The following is an 18,536-nucleotide window of genomic DNA, read 5'->3' as shown; positions in this document are numbered from 1 at the left end:
TATTTTAACTCTTTAAAATTTTATTTTTGGCTGTGCTGGGTCTTCACTGCTGTGCAAGCTTTTCTCTAGTTGCGGTGAGCAGGGGCTACTCTTTAGTTGAGGTGTGCAGGCTTCTCATTGCGGTGGTCTCTCTTGTTGTTGTGGAGTACTGGCTCTAGGGTACATGAGCTTCAGTAGTTGCAGCTCCCAGGCTCTAGAGCACAGGCTCAATAGTTGTGGCGCATGAACTTAGTTGCTCTGTAGCATATGGGATCTTCCCGGATCAGGGATGGAATCTGTGTCCTGCATTGATACGTAGATTCTTTACCACTGAATCACCAGGGAAGCCAGGATTCTTTTTTTTTTAAGAGCCCCATTTAAAAGCACATTTAAATGAATAGCATTCAGTGATGAACATTCATATTCAATCTTCCTGCATTTTGTCACTAACACATCCTCTGCCTCAAAAATCTACAATCTGTTTTGCACCATGTAACATTTTCAAACGTGTTTTAGCTGTCCTTAATTTAGTCATCAAACATTTCTAAGTGCATGCACGGTGGTAGATGCCAAGACAAAGTTGTTCAAGTTTAGTCTAGTGGCAGAGATGCAGTGAAGTGCTACAGGGACTGGCTATGGTGAGTCTGTACAGGGACCCCAGTAAGGGTTCAGGAAAAGAACCCAAAAGACATGAGCTGAATCTGGAGGGAAAAGCTGACACTGCACCAGAGACAAGGAGAGAGAGGGATTCTAGGAAATGATATAAGCAAATGAGAAGAAATGGATATTAACAGTGTAATGTGTAGGATGCGCTTTAGTGTAGCTAGAGTAAGTTGGGGTAGCAGGAAATAAGGCTGCCAGATCATGAAGGCACCATGGAAGCAGGCATGTAGCATGTCAGGACAGATTCCTCTGGAAGCTGATAAGCATGATGGATTAAAGCAGTGGTTCTTAACTTCTTTTCTTTAAGCAATGGAAAAAGGTACACACCCTTTCAATGGGAAAAGGTACATACACATAGACATAAAATTTGCTCACAGTTGCCTGGTTAGGAATAAGGCAGAGGGGCAACTACAACAATTCAGGTGAGACATAAGGAGGCCTGAACTAAACCACAGCAAGTAGGGAGATAAAAGAGACAGATGTGAGAAAAAGAAAGATGGTTGAGTGTTACCAACAGATCTTGTCATAAACTGGACTTGAGAAATGAGGGAAAGGCATGCATCAAGGATAACTCCCAGGTTGGTTTGTGGCATAGACAATTGAGTAGAAGGTAGTGTCACTCATGGAGAGAAGCAGGCTTTGGAAGAGAAGATAGGTTTAGTTTGGGAAATGTGAAGTCAAAGGTGCCTTTAGAACATCCAAATAAAGAAGTTCAGCAGGAAGCTAAATATGACCCAGAGGGATGGTACAGGGAGGGAGGTGGGAGGGGGGTTCAGGATGGGGAACATGTATACACCTGTGGCAGATTCATGTTGATGTATGGCAAAACCAATACAATATTGTAAAGTAATTAACCTCCAATTAAAATAAATAAATTTATATTAAAATATATGCCCTTCCTTTTAATGATTCTTGTACTGGCTCCCTTGCCCTAATGTTCAACTACAAACAGGCTTCTAAGTCTCTGTGTAACACTTTTAAATTGAGACAAGTATATCCTCCATTTACAGAAAAAAATCCAGAAATGGGAAAAGAAATTAAACTTCACACACCCAAAATTATTTCACATTTTTTAACTGAAAGAATAGACTTTTATTAAGCACTGTAAGTTTCTTTCCATCAGCATTAACAGAACACCAGACCAATTTCCATCACAGAACAACTCCTGAGACATTTTCATTCCTTTCTGAAACACTTTCCTTAACTCCTGCAGTTTCCCCTAAGAAGCATCCATTCAAACTTACATTAATAAACTATGGAGCTTTTGTGGTGAGGTGGGCCAAAAAGGCAGGGAATTTGGAAGAGAAATACATATTATCCATCCACTAAACACACTGTCAAGAGCACAGGAAAAGAGAGATTAACACAGGAAAAAACAATGAAAGATTTTACTTTTGTCAATAACATCATTTATCAGGGAGCACTAAAAATCAATGAATCCTTGTAGTTAAAGTTTCTTTACCTAGTATGTTATTCTAGAAATAGAATAGAATAAAATAAAAGGTGGATGAGGAAGTATCTTCTGGGAAGTAACTAAAATGAATTCATCAGCTTTGGCGGGGTTATGAACAATTAATAAAAACTGAAATATGTAATTTGTTTCATTTACATGAAAATCCACTAGTCATCAGTTACTACCAACACGGACAAAGAGAGCATCTATAAAAAAGTACAAGGGCAATGTCAAAAGCTGCAGTGGGCACCCTAGCACAGGGGGTATTTTATTTTGCTTTTACCTTGGAAAAAATGTTTTGTAAAAAAAATATGAAGTTCTTTTCTTAGAACAGCAAAATAACCTCTGACAATCCTGAAGATAATTAGCAGTAATAGGGAAATAGGTACACTGAGCTCTACCTGCACCAGCAGACTATAGTAATAAGCTAAGGGAAAAGAAAATGGAAAGTCAAATAAAAGAAGGTGCCAAAGTCACAAGAGGGAGAAAAATATAGGGTGACACACAATGGAATAGTGAGAACTTACCCCCCGAAACCCCAAGCATATTTGGGAAATATGCATTAGGAACTGAACAAGTAAAATGATTAAACCTTAGTAGAATTAACTAACTACTTAAACTGTGGTCTACTTGTACTGTCATTTCAATGTGGGGTGGGGAGTCTTCAAGGCTGAAAGGGTAGCACTGACATGCTTACAGAAGCCTTCTAAGGTTCCAGTGGACTGGATCTCTATAGCCAAGCAGTTACTTCCACATTGTTTCTACCCTACATAAACGTTCTTTCCCCAAGCCCCTTCTTAACCACCCTCTCTAATGCCTTACATGACTGTTTTTCTCAGTGATTAAAACAAGTTAATGTGACTTGGCCAACGATGCCAGGAAATCAAGATGCAGACAAAAATCAAATGTCACTAGCCAAAGCAAGTGCCATTTCTTGGGTTTTAAAATCTACCCAAAGTCCTACTGGCTAGAATGAAAATGGTACAAGTGAGCAGAAGTTTTATCAGGCCTGGTCCAGACTAGACTGGCCACTGAATAAGGGTGGGAGTTATAGGCTGACCCCAAGATACACCAGCAGAAATCAAGAACTGCAAGTCCTTGAGGATCTGTGGCTGTATATATCCAGGGTGCTTTTGCTTATGGCCCTACAAAGTAAAGGGGTCATTCCTGGGGGTTCCTAAATGATGTATGACTTTGTTCAAGAAAGGCCACATTATAGTCAGAAATTGAACCTTAAATGAAGGATGACAGTCTCTTCAAGTGGTACTCACAACAAAGAGCAGACTCAGTTCCCTTATTTGAAAGAAATTAGAAAAAGTTGATCTTGAAACTAGAAAAAGTTAATCTTCCAGTGATAAACCTTAGTCTTTCTGACTTCTAAATTATATGTCTTGGCAGATAAAATATAGGACTATGGCCCTTTATAGTTCTTTCTTGTAACCTTACAAACCCAAAATTCTGAATCTAAATAAAAATCAAAGTTGGAAGTGAGTCACTTGTTTCATCCTGGGCCAGGCTAGGAGAAAGTGGAGGTGTGTGGAAGGGAGAAAAGCAAGCCTTTTGGCAAACTGGACTCATCCCTGTCAAATAGCAGTTTTACTTCTCACAGTGAATGCCTACAAAATAATATATCTTCTTAATGCTGTGAGAGTTAACAATACTGTCATTTGATCATATCAAATAGATTCAAGATTCACAGAAACAGCAACTGAAGAAAATACCTTTCCATATAACTCCAAGTAGTTCCTAATAGAAAATGGAGCTAGCTAGCTAGTTAACATAGCTCGGTGATTCTGGTTACCTTTAGAGCTCCAAAGGATTCCTCCCTCTGTGGTTCCAGAAAGAAATTTCCAAGTCATGTAAGTTCGCTATTAAATCCTTCTCTTGCTGGAAATAGAAGTCCTAACCATCAAGATGTTGTGAAAGGCTGGGCAGGCTAGGAGAAGAGCGGGGAAAACTAGGGGAGCCAATTCCATAGAGGAAGCTTTTGTACACTTTATCACTGGTTGCATTTGCCTGGGTATGCATTCTTGTCATCCTGCTCTGGCTTATGTAAGAAGTGTCTGGGTAGGGGAAGAGGCATTCTAGACCTCCCCACCTCTGCAAACTGTGGGTTCCCTTAAACTGGGCCAGACTAGGATAAAACAGTCTGAGACATCTTTAATCTTTCATGATGATACACTTACTGTAAGTGGGCAGTAAGCAAACACCTTTCTGGTTGTCTGGAAAAATGTCACCAAGGACCTGCTCTGGGTTAAGGCGCATGAGGTTTTTCAAAAAGAGAGAGGACCCTGCTAGAAGTCTAGTCAGTTGTGTTCCTGTAGAAATGGTACTTCTTGGGCAAGAATATTACAAAGCCCAAAAGGAGGTGTATGAGGCTAGAAGCCTCAATTCCTGAATGAATACACATGCTAATCTGTTGCAAGTCATGTTCCCATCCCTTATACTTAGGCTGCTGAGGAGGGAAACTGGAAGTGCAAGGTTGTCTCAAGAGTATTTCTGGCAAAGAGTAACAGACTCTTTGTCCTGGGCAGATTCTGATCTTACCTGGGGGCCGGGAACCTTTCATAGAACACCCCTGTTGGCCCAGGCCAGAGTCCTCTAAAGTCTTCCTTGCAAAGCAAATGAAAAGATCCAGTAGTCAAAATGTCAATGAATAAATGAAACAATCTAGGCATATAAAATCAAATTGTCGATTTCCTCACACTTCCCTACCCACTGTCCTTCAGGGATTCATGGCAATCAATTCTAGCCTAAGGCCAGTTTGATGCTAGAGTTTCAGATAAGATTTCCCCAAACTGGCTGCAAGCCCTGGTAATTACCTTCCACCCCCCTTTTCTCTCCCAACCAGGCTGCTCCTTCATAAGAAAATGCCCAACTCTTCCCAATCCTACTCCAATCTCCTGTTTTTACCATAGGGGATGTGAGGACTCTGATCAAGATTAAGCTTGTAACAATCCAACTGTTTGTTGTTCTGAACAGGCAATCTCTGGAAAGTACTTTTTGTCTGCTTAGAGAAGCCCATCTTCTTGTAATTGTGATGGGCTATGACTTAGTAAGGATTTCTAAAATGTGGTCTTCTGAAACCCACCACTCCATAGCAGTGGAAGCATTTCTGGGAAATTCAGTAAATCTTCTGGGACATCATCATGTATGTATGTGTGTGCATATATATATATATATATATATATACACACAACATATATATATTTATATATACATACATACACATATATTTATATATATATATATAAAATATATATAGATAAATAGATCTGTCTCTTTATATAAAGGGTATGTGTATGCATATAGATACACACATTCATATATACATACACCCAAACATCCGAATACAGACAGACACACACACACACACACGCACGCACGCACACAGTCTTTTGAGTTCCCTTTAGAACATCATTTAATTACATCGATTCCCACCCTTGCAGGGAGTGGGTGAACTGCACCACATCTTCTATTTTACAAATAATGCTTTAGTTCAGAGGCAGGAAAAATCTGCCCAGTACTTTTTCGACTCACTTGAATCCCCCAGTACAAAGGCCATTGGTAGTTATTTTAAGTGTATAAAATTAAAAAAAGAATAAAAAAAAATAACCAATACTACCTCACTTCCCTGAAAACATCTACCTATCTGATTGTCAGGCCAGAGCTAGAGGCGGTAGTACAAATCCCTGGCATAGGTGAGTGGGGAAAAGAGTTAGAAGGATGTGGATACTGATTATATATGAAGGCCCTACCAGTTCATAAAGAAAAAACCAAGTTAGGAAGCCATAGGTAGCTGTATCCACCATCCCATGGGTTTTGTAAATGAACATCATAATAAAGACTCAGAAAACCAAAGCTAGACCTTTTCTGTAGGTCCTTACGTGATGATACCCAATAGTCTGTGCCTTAATAGCCTCCCAGGGGAGGTAAAGACAATATTGGCACTATATATTCAATTTGTTGTCATTCATATTTGATCAGAGCTTCTCTATAAACAGACTGCTGAGTCTGTAAGCCCAGAAAAAGACAGGGAAGGGGAAAAGATGGATACCAAAGAACACCCCCATCAAAATCCTGAACAAAACTAGGATAAGCATTTCATGTCCTCCTCTAACTTAGGCCTACAATCAGAGAAGTATAGGTTTTCCCCTCTTCCTGATCTGCTGATGCCATCTTCTTGCTTGTTACTCCTCTTTCTGTTGTGTCACAGTTCCTAGCTTTTGCTCTTGTAAGTGGTTCTTCTCGCCATTCTTCCCAGGGAAGTACCGGTTACCGTTATTACACACACTGTTGTCTCTGGATAAGGCACACTGTGATGGAGCTGGAAGATGATCATTCTTCTCTTCCTTGATCAATGTGCCACTGTTTCCATCTACCTGTGAGCTAGACCGACCTTGTTGAGGCTCCAGGGATTTAGAAACTCCATCTGAAGAGCTCTGTCAAAAACAGAGATAGTCAGTAGGAATGGTAATCCCAAAACTAGCTGATCCTTCCCAAGCATGTTTATAAGCTAGCCTGTGGAAACTGCTTCAGCTCTTAAAAAACACCAGAAAGCCCAAAGCTTGTTAGCACCTAGTACACTCTGACACTGTCTGGAGAACTTAGGGTGACAACAAAAGGATCTAACTCGAATCTAATGGCAATGACAACAACACAATAATGGCCCAGCTACTATTTACCAAGTTTGCAATGTATTTTTTCAAATGCCAAAAGGCACCTTAAATGGTAGATATTATGACATCCCATTTACAGATGAGGAAGCTGAGGCTCAAAAAGATTAAAGTAACTTGCTTAAGGAGATACAAGTAGAAAGTAGTGGGGCCAGGATTCCACTCCAGGTCAGTCAGCCTCTAAAGTTTATTCTCTTAACTTCCATGCAGCCATCCAATACTGACAGCTGGGTTTGTAAATGAAAGGAAAAGAAAATAAACGATAAGATCTATGTGCAATATTTCACAGAATCTTTCATAACTAAAAACAATCACTTGGTTTTAATTTCAGCAATGGTAACTGCCCCTGAAATGCTAATGCCATGAACTGCATGACCTTGAACTGCAGTACTGGCTCCCAATGAGTATTATTAGGAATAATAGGAGTTTCTGATTATTAAGTGGTTGGACATGCCAGGTATTCTGATGTTGGTTTCACAGATAAGAAAGACAAATGAGGCTCAAAAAAGTGAAATGACTTGCTCAAGGTCATTGGCATACCCAGATTTGCATCCAAGTCTGTTTTATTCCAAAGACATTGTTCTTTCCACTGACACCATACACAATGGAAATCTAATGCCCATTGAATATGTGGTCATTATAGATAATAACTACCAATATTTATTGAGCACTTCCCATGTACCAGGTTCTATGTTAAATACTTCACTATATTATCTCATTTAACACTCGGAATAATTCTGAGGTAGATACCAATTCTTTCATTTTTATAGATGAGGGAACTAGGGCACAGAGAGGGTAAGTAACTTGCCCAAAGTTACAAAACTGGTAAGTGGCACTACCAGATTCAATGCTAGATCATTTGTCTCCAATACCTATACAACATAGAGGTTACTGTGAAGTTCTTCTCAAGAACCTGGAAATAAGATGAAACTAGTATTGGAAGGAATTAGCCATGTGAGTCAACAAAGAAATAAAAACGTAATAAATACTGGACTGAAGAATTTGAGAATACACAAAACTCCACTGACCTAGAAATAATCTCATGAAGATAGGACTGTAATGGAATATTTAATAAACTGGAACAATTAATTATCTCAGATGGGAAGATGCCTTAGCTACAAACAAAGTCAATGTAAGGATTTCCTTGGCCAGGCTACCTCTAAAGTAGGTAATAGTACCCCCAGAAATCTTAGCTAAGAGGAATTTAAGATCATCTATCATTCCTTTTTTCCCCCTAGTTTCCCCATCTAGAAGAGAATAATAGTATATGACAGAGGATGAGATGGTTGGATGGTATCACTGACTCGATGGACATGAGTTTGAGCAAGCTCCAGGAGTTGGTAATGCACAAGGAAGTCTGGCATGCTGCAGTCCATGGGGTTGCAGAGTCTGACATGACTGAGTGACTGAACTGAATAGTATATATTAACTAGATATCAAATAAACCAGAGAGAATATCCATAAACTAGGTATCCATAAACCAGAGAGAATAATATCTATATCACAGGTTCATATAAGGATTCAATGACACACACCATGTAAAGCATGGTGGCGTCTGGCATGCTGTAAGAATTCAATAATTGGTAGCTAATATTACTGTTCTGATTCCACACCCTCAGGCAAACTTCTGATACCATGGCCTCCTTGGCAGCTTGCTCTTAGAGAAAGAAAGCTCTGATTAGACATGGTTAAGAGCATGCATATAAGAGTCAGGCAGGCCTAGGTATGAATCTTGTCTAATAATTACAGTTATACTGTATCAGAATTAGCACAGTACAGGGCTTTGGAATCAGTCAGCTCAAGCTAGAATGCCAATTCTAATACTAACTTGATGGTCAAGATGCTTCATTCTTCTGAGCCTCAGTTTTCTCCTGTTTAAAATGGGAATAATAAATACATGTATTTATAAGAGTGACTAGGAAAAAGTATACAATATATTGTGATAATTATTTCTTTCCACTGTAAATTAGTACTTTACCTTTCACCTTCTCCCTTCTCGTCCCCTCCCCCACTCCTTTAGCCATATCCACAAAGCTATTTCTGTGATGTTGGTTAATGTGAGCCAACCACTGAAAGATGGATCCACTATGATTGCACCAAAGATATCAAGTTTTTTAGGCTGTATGCCTACTGATCAGTCCCTGAATCATGGTGAATTCATCAAGGCTGTACTACCTTGTGTATGTGTATGTGTATGTGTATGTGTATGTGTATGTGTGCTCAGTCGTGTTCGACTCTTTGTGACCCTATGGACTGTAGCCCACCAGGCTCCTCTGTCCATGGGATTTTCTAGGCAAGAATACTGGATTGGGTTGCCATTCCCTTCTCCAACCTTATGAAAGGGCTATCTTATAGGGTACTACCTTATGGGAGACAACCCGAGTGATCTTTTCCTGCACAGTGCAATCCCTTTTCCCTTACTGAGCAGTTTCTGGAAAAAGCTGAGAAGCTTTGGAAAAACCCAAAGTCATTGTTTTCTGGCTTTGGAGTATATTACAAAATACGTTGTGTAGGGGACTTATCACTGTAGTTTCATATTGGACTCAAAATAACATTAAAGCAAATTTGTATTCCTTGCGAAAACATTAGAAAATGGGAGTAACATGGATGCAATGAGGGCTGGCTATATACATGAGAGCTGAGCTGGAATTGAGGACTGATGATAAAATGGCCTTGCAGTATGGTCTCATCAACGACCTTTGTGAGGATTAGAAACCACATGTAAAATGTCAATAGAGGCCTTTGGAGAATGTAGGCACTTAAGACATGATAGTTACTATGCTATGAGGAGCCCAGCAGTCTGAAGCCAGTACAAGATTTTGGATCTCTACAGGGGGATGGGGGACCAGTGAATTTGAAGACCAGTGAGTCTCAGACCATTCTGAACCATCAAGAATAAGCAGAATGGCAGTGCCTCCTCCTCTCCCATCATTAGCAAAGGCAAAAGTCCAATTTTCTAAGCATCTCTGGTAGCACCACAGAAACTGAGGTGTGCTGTTGGAATCCCACTGTTAATTTCACTTTGGCCTCTTTATGGTTCATGTAGTAATGCTTTGCTAAGTGCAGGTCTTTAGGACACAGTACCAGGTTTCTATTTTGTGATCTCACTCAGGGAAAAGGATAACACTCTGCAGCCCTGTGGGAACAGCCTGGGCAGGTTAACCCTCAAAAGACTGCTAGAGAGTAGGCAGATGAAATCAAATGCTGGGAGAAGCTACGAAAGCTCCCAGGTTTCCATGCCTGATCTGATCTCTTGCAAACAACAACAACAAAAAAACACAGAAGAGGTAGATTATCTCAAAAAGGTACTTACTTGTTTATTTCCTTTTTTGTGTCCTTTGGCTCCTCTACCAGTCTGTTCTTTTCCATGCCTTGAGAAAGTTGGGGGGGGGGGTGGAAAGTGATCATGAGGAACACATAAAGCCCATACCTCCATTTTCACTTAATTAACTACTCACCTCCACTAGCAAGTTTGACCCTCTTAGGTTAGATGCCTCTCCTCTGTGTTACCAGTGTAAACCTGTATCTGTCACTTCTATGTTATACTGAATTGTCCCGTGTCCCAAGTCCTCCTCTAGGGGAAAGACTGTTTCAAGGCAGGGCATTTATTATATGTTTACTGAACTCAACTGAAAACTGGCTTTAAAAATGCAGTTAGTTCATGCCTCTTACCTTAATAAAAGGGTTCAATAGCTGGGCATTTTCCCAAGAGCACCTTGATTGATACAAGCTTATACCAACCTATTCAAATACATACCCCTTTCCTGGCCCACCGACAGAAACCACTTGCATGCCAAAGGAGCCTCGCCCCCTGGAGGATCTGCTGCCAGCCCACTGGCCCACAACCATCCCAGCAATCTCCAGTTTTCCTCCTTGGGGTGGGATTGGATGGAGTCCTAGAAAGAGAGGAACAATGGCAGCAGTGAATGGCAAGTGCAAGGTAGGATAACAGGTGGAATAAAAGATCCACAGCCCACCTACTCTATGTATTTTTCCATTTCTCTATGATAAAAAGACTGTGATAACAACAAAGGGTCATGGTGGAAGCAAATTTCAGAAGAAGGGGTTGAAAATCTACATACATCCACTTTAGCAAGTGGGGTGGGCCAAATTCATTTTTCAACTACAGAACCTATACACAGTAGGCATTCAATATTTGTGGAGAGAGAATGAGGTCTTAAGATCTAGCTATTGGAAAATTATAGGCCCAAACTACCTTTTAAAGCAGGAAATGAATTTATTTCATGTACACATGTATTCATGTATTTCCGGGAGAAATATCAATAACCTCAGATATGCAGATGACACCACCCTTATGGCAGAAAGTGAAGAAGAACTAAAGAGCCTCTTGACGAAAGTGAAAGAGGAGAGTGAAAAAGTTGGCTTAAAGCTCAGCATTCAGAAAACTAAGACCATGGCATCTGGTCCCATCACTTCATGGCAAATAGATGGAGAAACAGTGGAAACAGTGGCATACTTTATTTTTTTGGGCTCCAAAATCACTGTACATGGTGACTGAAGCCATGAAATTCAAAGATGCTTACTCCTTGGGAGAAAAGTTATGACCAACCTAGACAGGATATTAAAAAGCAGAGACGTTGGTTTGCCAACAAAGGTCCATCTAGTCAAAGCTATGGTTTTTCCAGTAGTCATGTATGGATGTGAGAGCTGGACTATAAAGAAAGCTGAGTGCCGAAGAATTGATGCTTTTGAACTGTGGTGTTGGAGAAGACTCTTGAGAGTCCCTTGGATTGCAAGGAGATCCAACCAGTCCATTCTAAAGGAGATCAGCCCTGGGTGTTCTTTGGAAGGAATGATGCTAAAGCTGAAACTCCGATACTTTGGCCACCTCATGGAAGATTTGACTCATTGGAAAAGACCCTGATGCTGGGAGGGATTGGGGGCAGGAGGAGAAGGGGACGACAGAGGATGAGATGGTTGGATGGCATCACTGACACAATGGACATGAGTTTGAGTCACCAACTCTGGGAGTTGGTGATTTACAGAGAGGCCTGGCATGCTGCAGGTCCATGGGGTGGCAAAGAGTTGTACACGACTGACCAACTGAACTGAACTGAACTGAACTGAACTGATACATGAATTTATACATCCTCATGTAACTGGCCAAAACTACTTTTGATTCAAATGCATGTCACTACACACTGGAGGATTAGTCAAACAACCAAACAACAAAAAATAATGAAACTAAACTAACAGTTTAATGAAGAATTGATGCTTTCGAATTGTGCTGGAGAAGACTTTTGAGGGTCTCTTGGACAGCAAGGAGATCAAACCAGTCAATTCTAAAGGACATCAGTCCTGAATATTCATTGGAAAGACTGATGCTGAAGCTCCAATACTTTGGCCACCTGATGCGAACAGCCAACTCATTGGAAAAGACCCTGATGCTGGGAAAGATTGAGGGCAGAAGAAGGGGAGACAGAATGAGATGGTTGGATGGCATCACTGACTCAATGGACATGAGTCTGAGCAAACTCTGGGGGACAGTGAAGGACAGGGAAGCCTGGTGTGCTGCAATTTATGGGGTCTCAAAGAGCTGACACAACTTAGTGACTAAACAACAACAAACTAACAGTGATTTATGATTATAAAGTAAGAACAGTAACAGTTTAAAACCAGAACCAATTAAAGACAAGATAGCATGATATCATCTTAAAACAGGAAATTCCAACTCTGTGTGCGAGCTCACAAGCACAGCTTAGGTCTGAAATTTGGCACAAAAGAAAGCTTTCATAAGATAGGGAATGCTAGTAAGCCTTTAACTTTATTTTATGGAAAAACCCAAATATTAATAACTCTTCACTCACTTAGCAGGTTGTTAGCAAAGAGCCCCTCATTTATATAAAAATGGGAGTCTAAGGAACTAGGTGACTAGCCAATCCTAAGAGGGCAAGAAAGACTTGCATTTGGGGATCCTATTGTGGCCTTTAAGAAGGCAGGAGGCTCCTCATGAGTCACTAGTAACTGGAGACTAGGTTTTATCACTGGGAGCTGGGACAATGGTGAGGACCTTCTGAGAACTTGGCCTTAATTAAAGCTATCTTCTGAGACACAATAAAATCAGCATGTAAAGAATGAGAGCAGGCATCTGTAAAAACATCTTCAAATGATGGAATGAAGGGTTGGCTCCCTGGTTTGTGAGACCTAATCATTACCTAAGTGAACTGAGCAGACATTTACACTGCTCACCTAGGCACATCCTTGAACTAAAACATCCATGCTGAATTTTGGGACCCTAAATTTAAGACAAATTTCAACTTCCAAGCTTTACTCTTTTTAAAGTGATAAGCAATACACAGCATACACTTCAACCATACCACTCTCACCACATCACAGAATCTTGACATTTCATGTTAAAATGTCCCCATTAAAATACTGTTTCACCAGGGACAAAGGTTGTTTGAATTATCAGGATCAGTACCTGACCTACCTAAGCAAGAGTGTTTGTTTGTCATTAAGCCACAGTCCAGATACCACCATAATTTATTCATACATGTGTGTATATATACTGTGTTGGTCAAAAGGTGTTTTTTTTTTTTTTTTTTTTTTTTGTAAGATGGCTCTAGTAGTGCTTCAGTTCAGTTCAGTTCAATCACTCAGTCGTGTCCAACTCTTTGCGACCCCATGAATTGCAGCATGCCAGGCCTCCCTGTCCATCACCAACTCCGAGTCTACTCAAACTCACATCCATTGAGTTGGTGATGCCATCCAGCCATCTCATCCTCTGTCATCCCCTCCTCCTGTCCCCAATCCTTCGCAGCATCAGGGTCTTTTCCAATGAGTCAAATCTTCCCATGAGGTGGCCAAAGTATTGAAGTTTCAGCTTTAGCGTCAGTCCTTCCAATGAACACCCAGGACTGATCTCCTTTAGGATAGACTGGCTGGACCTCCTTGCAGTCCAAGGGACTCTCAAGAGTCTTCTCCAACACCACACTTCAAAAGCATCAATTCTTCGGCGCTCAGCCTTCTTCAGAGTCCAACTCTCACATCCATACATGACCACTGGAAAAACCATACCCTTGACTAGACGGACCTTTGTTGGCAAAGTAATGTCTCTGCTTTTTAATATGCTGTCTAGGTTGGTCATATCTTTCCTTCCAAGGAGTAAGCATCTTTTAATTTCATGGCTGCAATCACCATCTGCAGTGATTTTGGAGCCCCAAAAAATAAAGTCTGACACTGTTTCCACCATTTCCCCATCTATTTGCCATGAAGTGATGGGACCAGATGCCATGATCTTTGTTTTCTGAATGTTGAGCTTTAAGCCAAAATTTTCACTCTCCTCTTTCACTTTCCTCAAGAGGCTTTTTAGTTTTTCTTCACTTTCTGCCATAAGGGTGGTGTTATCTGCATATCTGAGATTACTGATATTTTTCCCAGCAATCTTGATTCCAGCTTGTGCTTCTTCCAGCCCAGCGTTTCTCATGATGTACTCTGCATATAAGTTAAATAAGCAGGGTGACAATATATAGCCTTGACAAAGTCCTTTTCCTATTTGGAACCAGTCTGTTGTTCCATGTCCAGTTCTAACTGTTGCTTCCTGATCTGCATATAGGTTTCTCAAGAGGCAGGTCAGGTGGTTATCAGTGTGTATTTATTTAAAAAAGAAAGGTAAAAATACTACTGAAATGCAAAAAAAAAAAAAAAAAAGATTTGTGCAGTGTATGGAGAAGATGCTGTGACTGATCGAACACATGAGAAGTGGTTTGAGAAATTTTGTACTAGAGATTTCTCACTGGACAATGCTCCAGAGTCAGGTAGACCAGTTGAAGTTGATTGGGATCAAACTGAGACATTGAGAATATTCAATGTTACACCATGTGGGAGATAGCTGATATACTCAAAATATTCAAATCAAATGTTGAAAATCATTTGCACCAGCTTGGTTATGTTCATCACTTTGATGTTGGGCTTCCACAAAAGTTAAGGGAAAACCTTCTTGACTATAATTCTGCTTATGATTCTCTACTTAAACATAATGAAAACATTTCATTGTGATGGATAATTAAAAGTGGATACTGGACAATAATGTGGAATGGAAGAGATCATGCAGTAAGTGAAATGAACCACCATCAACCACATCAAAGTTCAGTCTTCATCTGAAGAAGGTGACGTTGTGTATATGGTGGGATTGGAAGGGTGTCTTCTATTATGAACTCCTTCTGGGAAACCAAATGATTAATTCCAACAAGTACTGCTCCCAATTAGATCAACTGAAAGCAGCACCCAATAAAAAGCATCCAGAATTAGTCAACAGAAAATGCAAAATCTTCCATCAGGATAGTGCAAGGCTATATGTTTTTTGATGATCAGGCAACAACTGTTACAGCTTGGCTGCAAAGTTCTGATTCATTCACCGTATTTATCAGACACTGCAGCTTCAGATTTCCACTTATTTTAGTCTTTACAAAATTCTCCTAATGGAAGAAGTTTCAATTCCTTGGAAGACTATCAAAGACACCTGGAACTATTCTTTGCCAAAAAAAAAAAAAAAGTTTTGGGAAGATGCAATTATGAAGTTGCCTGAAAAATGGCAGAAGGTAAAGGAACAAAATGATGAATACTTGTTCAGTGAAGTTCATGGTGAAAATGAAAACTGTGTCTTTTAACTTTAAAAATGAAGGAACTTTTTGGCTAACCCAGTATATTTATATGTGGATCCACATGTGTACATATGTATTTGCTTTCCTCACTAAAACGCAATCCCCTAGAGGGTACAGACTGACTTATTTCTCTCTATGCTTCTGGAAATGTGTTAGGTCTACTCTCAGAGTGGAAATGGGTATATCAAGCTATGGTTGTTTGCTGACACTAGGCATTTACTGACTTCCCACTGCTCTTCTTGCAAGTTCCTGTGTACACCTGTCTATGGGGAATGAGTGAGCTAACCAGCAACCATGAAGACCCAGTTCACATGAACTGCAGTTCTCAAAAGTAAAATGTGACTCTTGGTTTCTACATCAGTTACTTCATAAGTCAAAACCTTAGGGACTAATAACTTCCATGGAGAGTAGTCTGGGAAGTCAGTGGGCTTTCTTCTCCAGGCTACACCCCTCCATTTCAATAAGCTACTCTTCAAACCACACTACAGCACAGACTGTAAATGAGATAAGATATATACGAAACTGCTGATTTTATAACTGGCAATAATTACTGGATGGGTTATTATGAAATAGATTGACACTGACAAACACCTTATTCTTAGGTACTGACCTGCAAACCCCCGGCTCCTTCCTTGAGGGGGAGGTGGCATTGGGCCCATGGCTCGGGGGTAAAGTGAAACAGGGTAGAGAGAGGGCACCATGGGAGGCACGAAGGTAGGTGATGGAAGCAGAGAAGGCGGTGGATGGTTCATGTTGACTCCTTCAAGTATGCTCTGTCTCATCTTCTCCACTTTGGTTGCCAGGTCAGCCTTCAAATGAAGAACAGAGTAATAATAGCAGCTGCAATTTTTAAAACTTCTCCTATGTTTCAGGCACAGTATTGGGCGGTCTATGTACAAACTCACAAGTCTATTCCCATGAATGGAATCATTACCTGGAGTTAAATGGCTCAAGGTAACATACTCAGGGAAGCCTGCCTGACAACAAAGCTCCCATTCTTTGCATGATGCCAAACTACCATCATACTAGTTCTGACCAAGGGCTTATGAGGCATCATGATTAGGTCAAGAAAGACAAATACAACGAGTATTTAGTAATGCCCAATCACACAGCCAGCAATAGGCTAGGTTATTTTTTAAGGGGGAGGTAATAGAATTATGTAAAGAGAGAACAAAACTTGACACATACAAACCCTTTTAACCTTCTCCCTCATACTCAGGATCAGAGATCATGACCTCTATCCAGGAGAAGTCCATGCCTCTAATCAAGAGGTCAGCAAGCTTGTTCTGAAAAGGGCCATACTGTTTCTGTCACAACTACCTGACTCTGCCATTGTAGTATGAAAGCAGTCATGGACAATATGTAAATGAATGAATGTGGCCATGTTTCAAAAAATTTTATTGGAATAAAAATTCAAATTTAAAAAAATCTTTCTGTAGTTTGCTGCTCTCTTCTCTAATCTCTCAGCTTATTCCCCAAAAATGGACAAAGAAGAAAGTAAGGGCTCCTTTCCCTTGCCTTCTTTCATCTTTCCCAAGGCTTTATTGCAAAAAATATCCCCTGCTTTTACTCTGTCATCTATTTTAATACCCTCTTCTATTTATAAAATAGTTCCTTTACAAAAAATATCATTTGAAAAAATGACTTAATTTTTGTAAATAAGTAAAATGAAATTCTAAGAATGAGGGGAAAGGCATATAATATATCTGAGCATTCATTTCATGGGGAAAAAATAACTCAGGGCAAAAAAAGGAATATGAAAACTTGAAGCCCCATTATAAAAAAAAAAACACAAACTCTTCCCAACATGATTTTGTTTTTTTTTAATATAAATTTATTTATTTTAATTGGAGGCTAATTACTTTACAATATTGTATTGGTTTTGCCATACATCAACATGAATCCGCCACGGGTGTACACGTATTCCCATCCTGAACCCTCCTCCTACTTCCCTCCCCATACCATCCCTCTGGGTCATCCCAGTGCACCAGCCCTGAGCATCCTGTATCATGCATCGAACCTGGATTGGTGATTCATTTCACATATGATAATATACATGTTTCAGTGCCATTCTCCCAAATCATCCCACCCTCGCCCTCTCCCACAGAGTCCAAAAGACTGTTCTCTACATCTGTGTCTCTTTTGCTGTCTCACATACAGGGTTATCATTACCATCTTTCTAAATTCCATATATATGCATTAGTATACTGTATTGGTGTTTTTCTTTCTGGCTTACTTCACTCTGTATAATGGGCTCCAGCTTCATCCACCTCATTAGAACTGATTCAAATGTATTCTTTTTAATGGCTGAGTAATACTCCATCGTGTATATGTACCACTGCTTTTTTATCCATTCGTCTGCTGATGGACATCTAGGTTGCTTCCATGTCCTGGCTATTACAAACAGTGCTGCGATGAACATTGGGGTACACGTGTCTCTTTCAATTCTGGTTTCCTCGGTGCGTATGCCCAGCAGTGGGATTGCTGGGTCGTATGGCAGTTCTATTTCCAGTTTTTAAAGGAATCTCCACACTGTTCTCCATAGTGGCTGTACTAGTTTGCATTCCCACCAACAGTGTAAGAGGGTTCCCTTTTCTCCACACCCTCTCCAGCATTTATTGCTTGTAGACTTTTGGATCGCAGCCATTCTGACTGGTGTGAAATGGTACCTCATAGTGGTTTTGATTTGCATTTCTCTGATAATGAGTGATGTTGAGCATCTTTTCATGTGTTTGTTAGCCATCTGTATGTCTTCTTTGGAGAAATGTCTATTTAGGTCTTTGGCCCATTTTTTGATTGGGTCATTTATTTTTCTGGAATTGAGCTGTAAGAGTTGCTTGTATATTTTTGAGATTAATTTTTTGTCAGTTGCTTCATTTGCTATTATTTTCTCCCATTCTGAAGGCTGTCTTTTCACCTTGCTTATAGTTTCCTTTGTTGTGCAGAAGCTTTTAATTTGAATTAGGTCCCATTTGTTTATTTTTGCTTCTATTTCCAATATTCTGGGAGGTGGGTCATAGAGGATCCTAATGTGATTTATGTCGGAGAGTGTTTTGCCTATGTTCTCCTCTAGGAGTTTTATAGTTTCTGATCTTACATTTAGATCTTTAATCCATTTTGAGTTTATTTTTGTGTATGGTG

The 18,536-nt window shown here is 40.1% G+C and overlaps 1 protein-coding gene across 4 annotated transcripts in view; it reads right to left on the bottom strand.

Annotated features, from left to right (window-relative positions):
* Positions 1–1,700: 1,700 nt before the first annotated feature.
* FAM120C (family with sequence similarity 120C) overlaps positions 1,701–18,536 on the bottom strand; it is a 133,338-nt gene continuing 116,502 nt past the window's right edge. For 2 of the 4 annotated variants that reach the window (XM_006068992.3, XM_025276953.2), the window contains 4 exons: positions 16,006–16,204; positions 10,529–10,667; positions 10,085–10,142; positions 1,701–6,537 (listed from right to left, as the gene is read on the bottom strand). In XM_006068992.3, the coding sequence (XP_006069054.1) occupies positions 6,286–6,537; positions 10,085–10,142; positions 10,529–10,667; positions 16,006–16,204 (648 nt within the window). In that variant the 3' untranslated portion in view covers positions 1,701–6,285. Of the gene's footprint in view, positions 6,538–8,599; positions 8,643–10,084; positions 10,143–10,528; positions 10,668–16,005; positions 16,205–18,536 lie in introns of all 4 variants that reach the window. The other 2 variants (XM_025276954.2, XM_025276956.2) reach the window with 2 other exon arrangements.

Source organism: Bubalus bubalis, chromosome X (assembly GCF_019923935.1).
Source record: "Bubalus bubalis isolate 160015118507 breed Murrah chromosome X, NDDB_SH_1, whole genome shotgun sequence".
NCBI lineage: Eukaryota > Metazoa > Chordata > Mammalia > Artiodactyla > Bovidae > Bubalus > Bubalus bubalis.
This window is presented reverse-complemented; position numbering and strand designations above follow the sequence as displayed.